The sequence below is a fragment of the Leuresthes tenuis genome, unplaced genomic scaffold (assembly GCF_036924035.1).
Source record: "Leuresthes tenuis unplaced genomic scaffold, fLeuTen1.0.hap1 SCAF_3, whole genome shotgun sequence".
Taxonomy (NCBI): Eukaryota; Metazoa; Chordata; class Actinopteri; order Atheriniformes; family Atherinopsidae; genus Leuresthes; species Leuresthes tenuis.
Genome location: NW_027325357.1, coordinates 26,927,344 through 26,940,292, shown reverse-complemented (window position 1 = coordinate 26,940,292; position 12,949 = coordinate 26,927,344). Strand labels below are relative to the sequence as shown.

General features: G+C 42.5%; 1 protein-coding gene across 1 annotated transcript; it reads right to left on the bottom strand.

Moving 5' to 3' along the window:
* Positions 1-5,623: 5,623 nt before the first annotated feature.
* ppp4r2b (protein phosphatase 4, regulatory subunit 2b) lies at positions 5,624-12,935 on the bottom strand. The gene is made up of 9 exons (XM_072382854.1): positions 12,760-12,935; positions 12,011-12,092; positions 11,137-11,307; positions 9,187-9,280; positions 9,071-9,108; positions 8,875-8,949; positions 8,616-8,756; positions 8,213-8,514; positions 5,624-7,106 (listed from the first exon to the last, which is right to left on the bottom strand). The coding sequence occupies exons 1-9, from the start codon at positions 12,791-12,793 to the stop codon at positions 6,733-6,735; spliced, it is 1,311 nt and encodes a 436-aa protein (XP_072238955.1). The 5' UTR covers positions 12,794-12,935; the 3' UTR covers positions 5,624-6,732.
* Positions 12,936-12,949: the final 14 nt, after the last annotated feature.

Here is a 12,949-nt window from a genome sequence, read left to right as displayed (position 1 = left end):
CATCTGGCCTCGGCTTTCTGGTTATTCCAAGAATTGCGTTGAACATTGGCAACATTGTAATTGCCTTAGTTCCCTTAGTCAGTGCCATTGTTACCGTATATGTGAATCAATTATTAGTCCACCAGGTCATTGTGATTGTAAGGAGTGTAGAAGGCCACTGGACTTCGAAGCTTTTGCAACTGTTTCATCTGTCATCTAAGAGGCTTTAATTGTAAATTAGAAATAATCCAGTTACTCCCTTAGAGAGATGTTTAATTTTCAAGTCAAGATTTTTGTGTACTGTGACTACTGTGTTTTCCAAAGCAAAGTCAGCCTACATGACCAATAATGGCATACTAAAGCGTAGTTTATGCTTCTCCGTCATTTCAACGGCATAGCTATGGCACAGCAATATAAGGATTTGCAATATAAGCATTTGTTCTTCAATATTAATGAGCTCCAACTGCAAATACAGCTGCTCCACGTCGGTTGCCATTGTTTACTTTTGTTAACTGTGACCGGAAGAAAAAACCCTGAAACCACACAAACACACAGCCACACCCCCCCGAGCGGCATGGTGAATTGCAGCGCAACGCGTTCCCTCGACGCAGAACTTCTAATGCTCAATGACGGCTTCCCGTCGACACCGTTGATGTTACGGAAAAGCATAAACTAAGCTAAATACAACCAAGAGCAGCCTCAGATTGGTCCACGTATTTCCGAGGCTGTCCCCAGGAATAGATGTTTTCACCTGTTACAGCTGACACAAAATATGATTATTGTGTTAGTCCAATTAAGACCAACTGAAACTGAACTTAAGTTGAATTTGTCAAATTTGGACCAGCACACTCAGATAATGCAGCTCGAAGTAGAATTGCTCTTGTGTGTGTAATTATACATGAAAATAAAAAACATTCTGCAACATGTTCCAAAGGTACAGCGCTGTAAAGATGCCCATTTCACCATTGGACATGATAGCAACTTACCACCAGCTAAACTATTATTTGTCAGTTGTTTTGGGGTGAAGTCAGACCTACTTCAGTTTTGATCAGTAGTTTATCTTTTCTCTGCTTATTTGCGTGAAAGATGAGCAGCAGTCCTTTTTAATGACTGGATCAAGATTAAACTGTGGGATGACTTAACTCCAAATTAAAAACATTGATTTTTTATTTTATCATACATTATGTCCATTCATCCATCCATTTTCTATATCCGTTTAATCCAATTTAGGGTCGCAGGGGGGCTGGAGCCGATCCAGCTGTCATTGGGCAAGAGGCAGGGTATATCCTGGACAGGTCGCCAGTCTATCACAGTGCATACATTATGTCCTGAGTCTGTATTCCTGTGTGGTAATTTTTCTGTTCCTGTGCATGTACAAAAAAAAATAAATAAATAAATAAATTGTGACACAGGACATTAATCAATTGATGACAGTTTTTTATGAACTTCTTAGAGACTGCATTGTAGGATTACAAGAACATCATTTGCTTGCATTTTTCCACTGTTTTTTAGTACTCCTATGAGAGACGAGTTGTGTGTCTTGGAGGAATAGGGTTAAGTGCTTCTGTATGAGTCAAATACACAATCTCTTTTATAACACTGACCTGGTTTCTCCAGCCAGGCTTTCATTGCTGGCCATAAATGTCACCACTTCACATAATGTGTAATGTCTTACAATTTCCTACCTTTGCGTACTTGATTGAGAGGACTTGGAGCCAGTCAGAAAGAAGATGCTGGCGGGCACTGATACAAACAGAATGGCTAAATCAAAGCAAACCCTCCATATAGAGTTTCTCTGTGATGATGCCATTCTGACAGCCAAGTGGAAATTCAAACAGCTGCCACAGGAGGTCTGAGCTGAGCCCACTGCCCCCACACTGAGCCACATAAAAGTGTACCCTGCAAACCAACTGGAACCTAACAACCAAATAATTCTTCCTCCACCTTTTTCGACTCCCTGTTTCAGATGCTTACATAGTAGCTCTCAGTGGCCTCACTTTGCTAAGCGGTTCTTGTGAAGTCTAACTGGAGGCCTCCTGAGGTTGAGCCATCATGCGGCCTCCATTTTTAGGTGCGTTTGGTGTTCTTGGAGCGCAGGTAAAATAATATTTCTTCCTGCCAGACATGTCTAGTCTGCCAACACACTGAGCAGTGTACTACCCACAGCTGGTGTTTGTCATTTTGTCAGAGGAGTTCAGAATGTAAGACCCTGCTGTGTGCCAGATAATGAAACTTGGCGTTGACAACAACCCCACTTGATGATCCTCAGAAACTCTCCAGTACGAGCTATAACAGGCCCTTTTGGCAACGTAGAGAAAACCTGTTCCCTGACATGATTATGTTTTAAACATGCTAAGGGATAGAAAAGCAGATTGATCTGTAAGAACGTTTTTTTTTTTGTTGTTAGCACTGAGACACGTGGATGTTGCCTGTGTTTTTTTGTATTAATTTCAAAGCTTTCACAGCCTCCCCTCAAGTCCTCTAACTCTAAAAGAAAATTAGACAAGTGAGGGTTCATCCTGTGGACAGACGGAGCTGAAGGAGGTCATGATGTCTATGTGCGCTTTTTCAGGTGATTCAAGGTGGTTTATAAGAGCCATACTGAATGTGTCACCACCAGCAGCAGCGGGAGGACTCGGTCTGCATTCTGATTCCAGTGCCAGGGGGCTGAGCAGGTTTGGTCTGGCTTGGAAACTAAACAGTACCCTCTATTGGATGACACGGAGATTGCGTATGGAGGGTGCCTGACCTGCCATGACTGGTGGTGATTATGCTGCTGCTCCATCTGTGAACTTTCAATCCTTTTGAGCCACTTAAAGCACTCAAATCCAACAACTGATGCACTCCAACTTAACATGATACATGTCTTGTTTTAATCCTGTCAGTGTCACAGAGTGCGTTCAACAGCAAAGTCCTTCTACTTAACAAGGCTCGAGTCAATTTAGGTGATTTGGTACGCACCGCAACAGACCGACCACTCATTAAAACTTTCCTCTCTTGAGGCAGGTGTTAAGGAATAGAACTGAGGCATATCTACATACACCGGTCCAGAACCCTCCCCCCAGAGATCCAATGACCACTGAGCCCAGGGGGTCGCCCGCAAAATGAAGTTGAGTTTAATTTCATGGCAATTTCACTGAAGAGTTCGATGGAATGCTTCACTTTTACACTGGCACTTTATACATGCCATTATACTCACACATTTACTCAAATCATACATGCCTGTATTTGAAAGAACTTATACTATATGCAGGGTTTTTTTTAATGAATTCTTTCCCTGCATTATATTCCATTCAGTTTCTACATTTTTGCCTTTCAACAAGCCCAGAGGCAGCTGCTCGATTTGCATTCTCATCTGACAACAAGCTGGTGTCTTTTTATTCTATTTATCGCTCTAAAATGGTACCCCACCCCCCAACAGAGGTCTGCAAGAACAGTACAAAGGCTATTGATGTAATTTAGGGTCCAAATCAAAACCTGCAACTGCAGCAGTGACAAATATGCAAAAGAGTAGCTGTGAAAACCACAATGACGCAAGTGTGAGGACTCAACCGGCCGTTTCTGCGGCCTGTGGTGCTCTGTAGGAGCCTGAGAAAATCCCCGTCCTCTGTGCAAATCATCTGCTGCTCATAAAGCTGGGGTCAGATTGAAAATCAAGTGGTGTCAAGCTGTTTTTAATATCCCTCCTGACCTGGCATTTGTCCCCCAACCCCCTCCAACCTAGAGAGAAGTCTTTAGAGCGCTTCGTTTAAACAGCGCTGAACGGATTAATATAGTCCGCTCTTTATTTCCTCAGAGAGCCTGGGCAAATTTCAGCAGAGGAAGGACAGCAGTGACAGACGATGACATAAATCAAAGAAAAAAGTTACTTGAAAAGTCCTCGTCATTTAGCAGCCCCCCCTCCCTTCCAACCCACTGGTTTGGTTTGGCTGGTGCTCATAACCACAGTAAATGGACTGTTTTATTCGTCTTAAACGCTTCAATATCTTATTTCACTCGACGTCTGACATGTAAAACTAAGATGGATGAGACGGGATTTCCTTGGTCTGTCACAGCAACTTGGCACACAAAGCACATAAACTCTTGGGATGATAATATTAGAAAAAAATGTACCTATTTATTCATTTTTTTTTTTCAATTTTCAACACCTAAGTTGAATGACCTTTTTGCTGCGCCGTTAGCACAAGACAGAAATAACCGATGAACGTTTAAGCTGAAGAAAATGGAACAAAAAGTGTAATTAGCAGTGTTACTAATGGCTGCACTTCATTCTACAGCTCTGTGCAAAAGTCTTTAACTGCCCTTGATTTTTTTTGTGTTGTTAGAAAAACCTTTTATTGAAATGTGCAACAATGAATACAAATACAGCACCGTAAGGTATAAACAGGCTTGAAAGTCAGTATTTGGTCTGAGCTCCTTTATTCTACAGCCTGAACCCTTTTTAGACAAGCTTTGTTTTTTTGTTTTTTGAAAGACATAACTTTCAGATACTCTGGATATTTCTTTTGTCCTCCACTTGTGAAGTTTTCTCAAATATTTAAGGGCACTCCACATAATGCTGACATATGCCAAGTTTTTAGCTAATAGCCATTTAGGAGTCTGGTGCAGAAAAAACTCAACTATTTCATGTCTGTCGAGCTGTGTTATCATCTTTGGGCTTTCTCTTAAATACAGAGAAATGTGACCAAATGATGGGTTTTTCTGACAGGCTTCTAGCTACAAAGTGCCTAAAGATACCATTTAAAATTGATTCTTTGTTAAGTTGTCACAACACTGGTTCATACCTTGAATTAAGAGCCTTTTTATGCTTAAAATTTTCATAAGCCAGCCTTAAGTAGCTTGATAAACAACAAAAAAAAAGACACATTCCTCTGAAAACGGTCAGCTACAAGGACTGAACTGAAAATGTGTGAAAAAGCTGCCAATTTACACAGAAAAACTTAATCCAAAGAAAGCCTGAACAATTATTGTTCATCTGACTCCTTGCAAGAAAAATGTAAAGTAATGAGGGGTGGCTCGTGACTTTTTCATCGCACTGCAACTCAACAGAGTTCCGGTGTTACGCAGGCAGAGCAGCCAGTAGAATTGCCTCTCAGTCAAAGGGCAGCCAGTTTCCAGCCCATTTCAGCCACTGACCTTACAGAGAATTGTCGGGCAGATGAATGGCCCACGCATGACAAAACAAGCCATTCCTTAACTGCTGCATCTGTATGTTATTACGCCATAAAAACATTTCATATCAGTGTCCACAGACTGAATGAGAACAGAATAATTCAGCTGCTACAAGCATTTCAGCTGTCAGTTAATTACAAAAACATTTTTTTTTTAAGGTTCACACAAGAAAAGCTCGAATGCACGACAATTGACCCTGCAGGCATTAGAGTCTTTTTTTTTTTTGGTTGCTTTTTAGTGCCGTTTGACACGAGCAAACCCACCCGTCAGCCAGAAGACGCAAACACAATCCGGCTTTCAACAAATCAAATCCAACCATCGTGTGTCAGTACTTCTTACAGAAAGTCAAAACCTCGTTTTGAACGTTTTAAACGGCTGAAGAAGATGTTCACCAGCTACACGACGCTCTCCAAGTGACATAAGTGTCGAGTTGGAAGAGCAGCGCTGTGCAAGTAAGCAAGACCACCACACATAAAAATGTTAACATTTATTGCTGTTTCTGAATACCGCATTGAAAGCAAAAGCATTCAGAGTATACACAGAAATTATACAATTATATATGGTTCCACAAAGGCAGTGAACACATACTGTATTACAATCTACAAAAATCTACTTTACAGAAATTTAAAATTCTAAATATCAAAAAGTACAGCTGCAGAAACAGGTGTAGAACTATAACCAGAAACCGCTCTGGACATCAGTCGGTGAAACAGCGTGGTGACATCACAATACAAAGAAAGCCGTCATCTTTGTACTTACAGCTGGTTTTGGAAACAACTGGCAGACAAAAAAAAAAAAAAAACATACTCCAAAAGAAGTCATTGAATTGAAATGATCATAAATTATAGTTTTATGCATTCAAAATATATAATTCTACAGAGGACCCCTCTAAAAAGGTAGCATTTCATAGTATAGTTCAGTGGGACTGGTAGTGTATCGTTGCAAAAATATGATTATGATAAGACACCAAGGGGAGAGAAATTAAAAAAATAAATCAACTAAAAGCCTCCCATTTCACGAATGGAGGAGTAAAAATTTTTTTAAACAGCCTGGTGGAACGTGGTGGGATTCGGGTCATGTCTGACCTAAAAACTTTTACAGGACTGTGGAACGCAGACTGGTTTTATTCCACTGAAACTATCTCTCGAAACAGAAAGAAAAGGTCTGGCATGGTCTCTGTTCAAACTCTGGTAGCGTGAAGACTACCTGTCACATCACATGCCCCAAAGGTTGGAGTGGCTCAGGATAGAACCAGACCGCTGCAGAATTCAAACGACCCCAAACATAGCAAAAAATTAAAAAGACAAAAACACAGCCATTAACTTCAAGGCTGCTGAAACCGGCCCTGACTGAAAGGAAAAATCAGAAGAGCAATAAAATATTCCAATAAAGGAGGTAAAAAAAGAGGAAAAAAAATTATATTTTGTATGCCCACATCAATGCCAGGTAGCCATTTTGGAGGAGTGTCCGAAAGCGGGACGAGGTGTTCGAGGAGCCTTCGTCCCCGTTCCCAGTGACAGTAAGGCTGGATTCAAGGACAAGCTGGTTTATGGTCACATGGCTGCAGGGGTGGCTTTTAGTCTAGTCCTGCTCCATAGGCTCCTCAGTGGTCCCAGTGTTTGAGGTGGCACTTCCCATGGCGCCTTCTGTAGGAGGTTCAGTTGTACTGCTGGAGGGGGCGAGAGCTACGTCCTCTCTGGCCGGCTCTGCTCCATCTTCTATACTACAGCTGCTACCGCTGCTGCTACTGCTGCTGCTGCTGACTGGGTCGCTGTTGCTCTCCTCGCTGTCCCTGTTGGTCTCGGGGCTCTCTGCGACGCCTGCGGGGGCCTGCTGCTCCGTCTGATCCATGTCGCTGCCCTCCTCCTCGGAGCTGCACGGTACCTCCCGCTCAGCCTGCTCCACCTCCTGACCTGAGCCTGTGCACATCTCAGCCTGTGTGCTGCTTGTTGGTTCTGGAACAAAGAAAAACGGAAGGCGTGTATTTTCATAACGTCACCAAAGCAATCATATGATTTATACATGAGCCCCAACCTCATAAAGCGGTCTGAAAAATCCTGATCACATCACAATGCACTGAAGCCCGCCCTCAAGCCAGAAGGTCATCCAAATGTTTAGCAATTATCTAAAAAGGTGGATGAAGCTGTCAAGTTCCACAAGGAACTACAGCACCGAGGCAACATTTTCTTTGTCAAGTCAAACCGGTTGAAGGGCAATCCAGGATGAGAAACACACCTGTTAATGAATTAAGATTGCTACATCAGGCTTCATTATGAGAGTGCCTACAACTTAGTTTAATGCCAATAAAACATCAACTGGTCAACATAATTAGTATGAAAGCTAATCATTTTGGATCATCACCTGCCCGTCTCCATCTGACAGAAATACAGTGGACGTGCACAACTATCTGCACTGACAAGCGTTTTCCCTCAAAAGAAGAGAAAACTAGTAGCAGCTCAACATGTGTGCTTAGCCAGGAAATCACACTGAATTTTGGCATGCAGTTGTTTTTCACACTTAAAGTGCTGACTGGAGCGACGCCGTTACAAAAACTCTTCGTCAAGAGAGCGACAGCCAACACCTTCAGTGGGAAAAGTAGCCACAAACGCAAGACAATGCAAATTAAGGCCCAAGTTGGCCCAATTCAAACCAGAGAAAACCGTCTGTGCGGTTTTGACTTGCAACACTGCACTGCCTCCTACGCCAGCAGGGAGGAACTCTTCGGTTGCTGTTGTTCGTAAGGAACACATTATCACAAAAACTATTCGATCTCTTTGACTGTGCAAAAACAAGCGATGACATTAACGTGATTAAGACCTTACTCCCATTAAGAGCAGAGTCTTAATCGGGTTTATATTCGAACTGTGGGTGCTGTCACACAACAGCATGCCTCAATGTTCTGCTTGTATTCTGCTGCAGTCCTTTCACTGGTGTCCGTGTGGTGATGTGTTTTTTTAACTCTGGAAACAATGTTGTGATTGTCCTTGAATATTAAATATCTGTCATCGTGAAAAGCATTCAAATGACTGAACCTGAAGACACAGGACATAATAGAACCTACCTTGGTCTTCAGTGGCAGTAGCAGTGGTGGAGGCTTCGTTCTTCTTAAGATTTGCAACCTTCTCCTCTTCTTCCTCCTCTTGGACCATGGCTTCTGCTTCTTTTGAGAGGCAGGTGCTATGTAAAGGCCTCAGTGTATCCACCTCCTGTTCCTCCTCTTCCTCGTCCTCTTCCTCCTCGTCTTTGCTGAACTTGAGTCTCTTCACTTCTTGGTGTTCAGCCTCCATGTCCTCCTCCTCCTCGTCTTCTGAATGCTTGTTCTTCACGGCGCTCCCCGGGGACGCTTCTGAAGGCGACAGCTCGCTGAAACAGAAACAAGAAGCGGGACAAGGAGCTCAGATTCCCAGCTGCTCTGGTTGTGTTCGGCGGGAACATTTTCCAGTGTTTGAAAGATTCTTTCATACTTTGCGTCTTTGTTGCCTTCTTGCTCTGTGTTGAGGTCGTTGTTGTCTGTGCTGTCTGGCAGACCGTTAGCTGCTAGTGAGTTGGCCAGAGACAGCTTTGGTCTGTTCAGCGGCCGCGGAGTTCCGGGACCGTTCACCTTTCTAACAAAAGGCAAAGGAGAAGAAAACAAGCTGAGAAATTAAATGCTCACTTATATTTTTTAAATTTGAATGTCAGGCAAATTTATGTTAGATGTTAGAAATCTGCGGTCAAGATAACCTCTCGGTAAAAGCTGACGTGTTCCCTGGAAGCATCACTCCATTCATTCTATTGACTGCACTGCATCCATTTTTCCTGAAGAAGCAAGTGAGGAGAAGACACTAAGCTTAACTCATTGGAAAGCATATAAACACTGTATATACTTTATATGAATAAATATATTTCATAAACTGTCAAACATGAAATTGTCACGTACTCTGAGGTCGGATGGACACAGCTCACCACCATTACATTCTAAGGGAAACGGAAAACGGACAGATTTGTGACAGAAGTTGTTCATTTGAAATGTGAGCTTTGTGGCTTGGAACGTACCTTCTCCACCCCTCGGAGAAACTTCTCTGTTCCTGTGTAGTTCCTTTTGGGTTCCGTGAGTAGCTCACACAAGCGTTGGATAGTGAATGGGATTCTAAGAGAGGAAGAAGAACATTACAAACATAAAGTGACACGAAGATGCGTCTATGGTTTCATGCGGTCGATGCGAGTGGTTTGAGTCATCACATCTTTTTCAGTGACATCAATGTCTCAGGTTTACGGCAGTAAAGCGTGTTGTGGGTTTTGAAGAAAGGTATCATGTTATGTATGGGGGGGGGGTACTGCGGTTACATCTACTGAGGTAAACATAACTCGTCAGGAAACTTGAAAGACAATTAGAGCTTTGGTTGAGCAAGGGGATCCTGAACCATCTTTTAATCATTCCAAATAAGACCAGACGTTGCGCTTGGCTTTTTCTATCACAATGACAGACAAGGTGGCAAAAGTTTTGCATGTTTTATCTAAAGGGGACACTTGATTTTCACCAACAGTTCCATTGTAACCATCGACATAGTACAGCTTGCCCGTTAAGCTTTTAGAGAGCCACAGAAGAACATATGAAGAGACACAGACAGTACTTTTTGTCCACATCACACCAAGAGGAACGTTAATTCATCATCTGTGTCTCAGACGGGTGCCTTCACATGTTTACATCTTTGTTTAGAAGTTGGAACCCAACTCTGCTGCTGCTGTGGAGGCTGAAAATACCACTGCCACTTCAGACAGCGTTTTGAAGTCAAGTAACTTTTCTTCGATGGAAATGATCAGCAGTCGACAAGACTCCGAGTGTGAGATTTCACAAATCTGCAAGCCCTGGCATCACTGGAAAGATATCCCACAGCATAAGCTGCCTCTGCAACAAGAGCACCACCGCATCCTCCTGGGACCCCAGAATAACTTGAGGTTCACTCAAATGTTTCATGGTGCCTTTCAAGGATTTTTTCCTCTGCTTGATGCTGCCATGTTGCAGACGGAGTGCATGCTGTGGGATCTCAGAGACCGACACTCTCAGCAGCAGTGTGCATTTGCAAGCTTCCAGCATGTTGGGCTACATTATAACACTTTATCATCTCTGATTTGTCACCGCTTCAGTTTGACACTGCCCAATGCTGCAGAAAAAAAACACTATCACCATTAAGGCTTTGGTCACATTCTTTGCAGCGGATGCTGACCATCACATTAGCCATATTATCCCCACAGATAATAGGTTAACTAGTCTTTCTGGCCACACATTTTGAACTTTTCATTTTCAGTGGGCTCTGCCACCTGGTTGCTGTTTTAAAAGCAACCACATTAGTCTGGAGGAATCTCTGAGGGCAGAGTCGGTGACAGGCGAAGACTTCTCCGTCTTTGATTGGCTCTGAACATGATGTTCTTCTCTGCCTGTGAAGCGAAGTACTCACAAGCAAAGTATCAAAAATAGTGCTTTTCTCTACTTCATTCTCATTACAAAAAAAAAAACCTGCTATGTGACGTCTACATAAAAACACACAATGTGTGCACCTTTCTTTACGGTACTGAGCGGAGATATCTCAACAGTTTCCTGCCCTTCAACATTCAGCCAAAGCAGCTCAGTCTGATGCAACAAACTGGGTTGGTGAAAAACCAACCCATTCTCAAAGCTGTCCCATTCTCTCAAGATCAGAACGGGTTGGTTTTTTAAAGCCCCCCATGTCCTGTGACCCAAAACAGTCGCAGACGTACAACAGGGCCTCCAATCTGTAGCTCTTTAAAGCACCAAGATAATGATGGGCACTGAGAACGGTATCAAGGTCGTAAATGATGCCCAAATGAACCTGAACGATATCCTGTTCAAGAACACCTGCCCCTTCCGGACAGGTAGTCCGTTACAAGCAGTCTATGTAAGATTATTGATGCTTCGCCCCCCATGTTCTAAAGTTTCAATTGTTCAAACTGGTCAATGTCAGTTTAAAGCAAACGGGTACCCACCCATTATATCCGTTCACAATCTTCAAGATCCTCTCCTTCATGTCTTCAAATGGAACCGACTCCACGTTGGGATTTGCCAGACCTCTTTGCTCAGGCGCCGAGGCTCTGAAGTCATCCATCACCTTCTCCAGTTTATACAGAAAGTAGTTCTTGAATTGAGACCATTGAACCCTGGAGAAAATGCAAAGAATGAAGACGACAGCCAAATATATCTGATATAAGAGGAAACACTTCAGACATGAGCATTGGAGTCTGTCGTGTTACGATAGCAGAAGTAAGCTCTGGTGTAATTCTTGTTAGCAGTAGATTCTACTTAAAAACTGAATTTCCACAGCAACTGTCAGAGATATCTGAGATTTTCAAAAGACAAAAGTGTGACAATAAAAAAAACAAAAACAAAACGGCAGCTGCTTAATGTGTTTGCCTCAGTCTCTAAAGGCTGGCTGGTGGGCTGCTGAGCTCCACAAACCAACAGCCATCCTTCTGTATCTTTACACATTTCCTGTGATCCTCCTTGCACGTTTGTCATTTTCTAATTCAACATTACCACCTTTGTATCCTGCATCATTTGCGCTCATCTTTGTCCAAGTCTTTGATACCCCTGCCAGCTGCAGGAATTACAGTACTTGCTTTCACTGCATTGGTAAAGTTTCCAGTTCACCAACTGACTAAAGACTGGTGGCACAGCCAGCCATTTACTAAAGAGAGAAACATTAAGAAGCCATAACAATCTTGACTATTTATTCGACCTAAGCCATAGTTTACTTCTGACATTAAATGAAGAAAACTCAATATTTTTTATATATTTCAAAATCAGATGCACCTTGGAAAGGTAAGCAAAGGGAAATGTGTCAGGCCTGCAGTGTACACTTACATGGTCTGTCCAGTCTTGGCAACATGGCATAGAAACTGTTCCAAAAGAGGGGATGACTCTTTCTTTGTTTTCTTGTCAAAATCTGAGAAGAAAAATAACCAAAACGTGAACAGGCGAACCTATAAATTCTTATGCAGCCAGTGTAGATAACAAAGTTTCGATTTATCCTAGCGAAACCTACAATTTTGATAACTGCCACTGAACCTAGATGTTTTGTCTTATCTTAATTATTATCTATTAGAGTCAACTGAACTGTCTGTTAACAGCTGTCCAGTACTTACTCGGGGGACAATCAATTATTTGATCAACCTTAACTATTTACATAATCAATCCAGAGCGCTTGCTAGCCACAGTTAGCTTAAGTTTAGCGCACTGGCTGAAATGCTAAGTTAGCCGCAACAGAGTAACCGGCAAACGGTTATCTACTAATAACCATAGACATTGAACATATATTCGGTCATCACTGAGCACACTTACAAATGCAGAGGAAAACCATATCTACGTCCTCATGTGCCGATAAATGAAAGACCGCAATTCGTTCGTTTAATGTCAAGGCTAATATATTCAATAGACAGCTAACCATTTCCGTGAGAGCGCTTGTTATGTTAGCATAAGTGGCAGCTAGCTAGCGACACTAGCTTATGAGCTATAGTCCATTTACTTTTTAAAAATGACATAGCATTTTTGGACGGACACGTTTATCAATCGTTCTAAATTAAAACAAAGGTAACGACATAAGATTAAAATACCTCTGAGAGCCTCTTGAAGCGAGTCAATTTCCATTCCGTCGTTGCCCTCTGTCAGTGTTGAAGATGTAAAAAGGCAGACTGGTGGCTAGCTGCTGCTAAGCTACAATCTCACAGGCAATGAGGAGAGAGCATTTTAATATGGCGCCGTGAGGTCACTGCCTGTTCAGCAACAGACAAGGCAAGGCACTGA

What these genes read in the sequence shown, in the direction of transcription:
- ppp4r2b (XM_072382854.1), bottom strand. Translation starts at nt 12,793, where the DNA reads ATGGAAATTGACTCGCTTCAAGAGGCTCTCAGAG. An exon ending in ATTGTGAACGGATATAATGG is followed by an intron (nt 9,281 to 11,136) that starts GTGGGTACCCGT and finishes TTCCTCTCTTAG; the next exon opens with AATCCCATTCACTATCCAAC. An exon ending in TTCTCCGAGGGGTGGAGAAG is followed by an intron (nt 9,109 to 9,186) that starts GTACGTTCCAAG and finishes CGTTTCCCTTAG; the next exon opens with AATGTAATGGTGGTGAGCTG.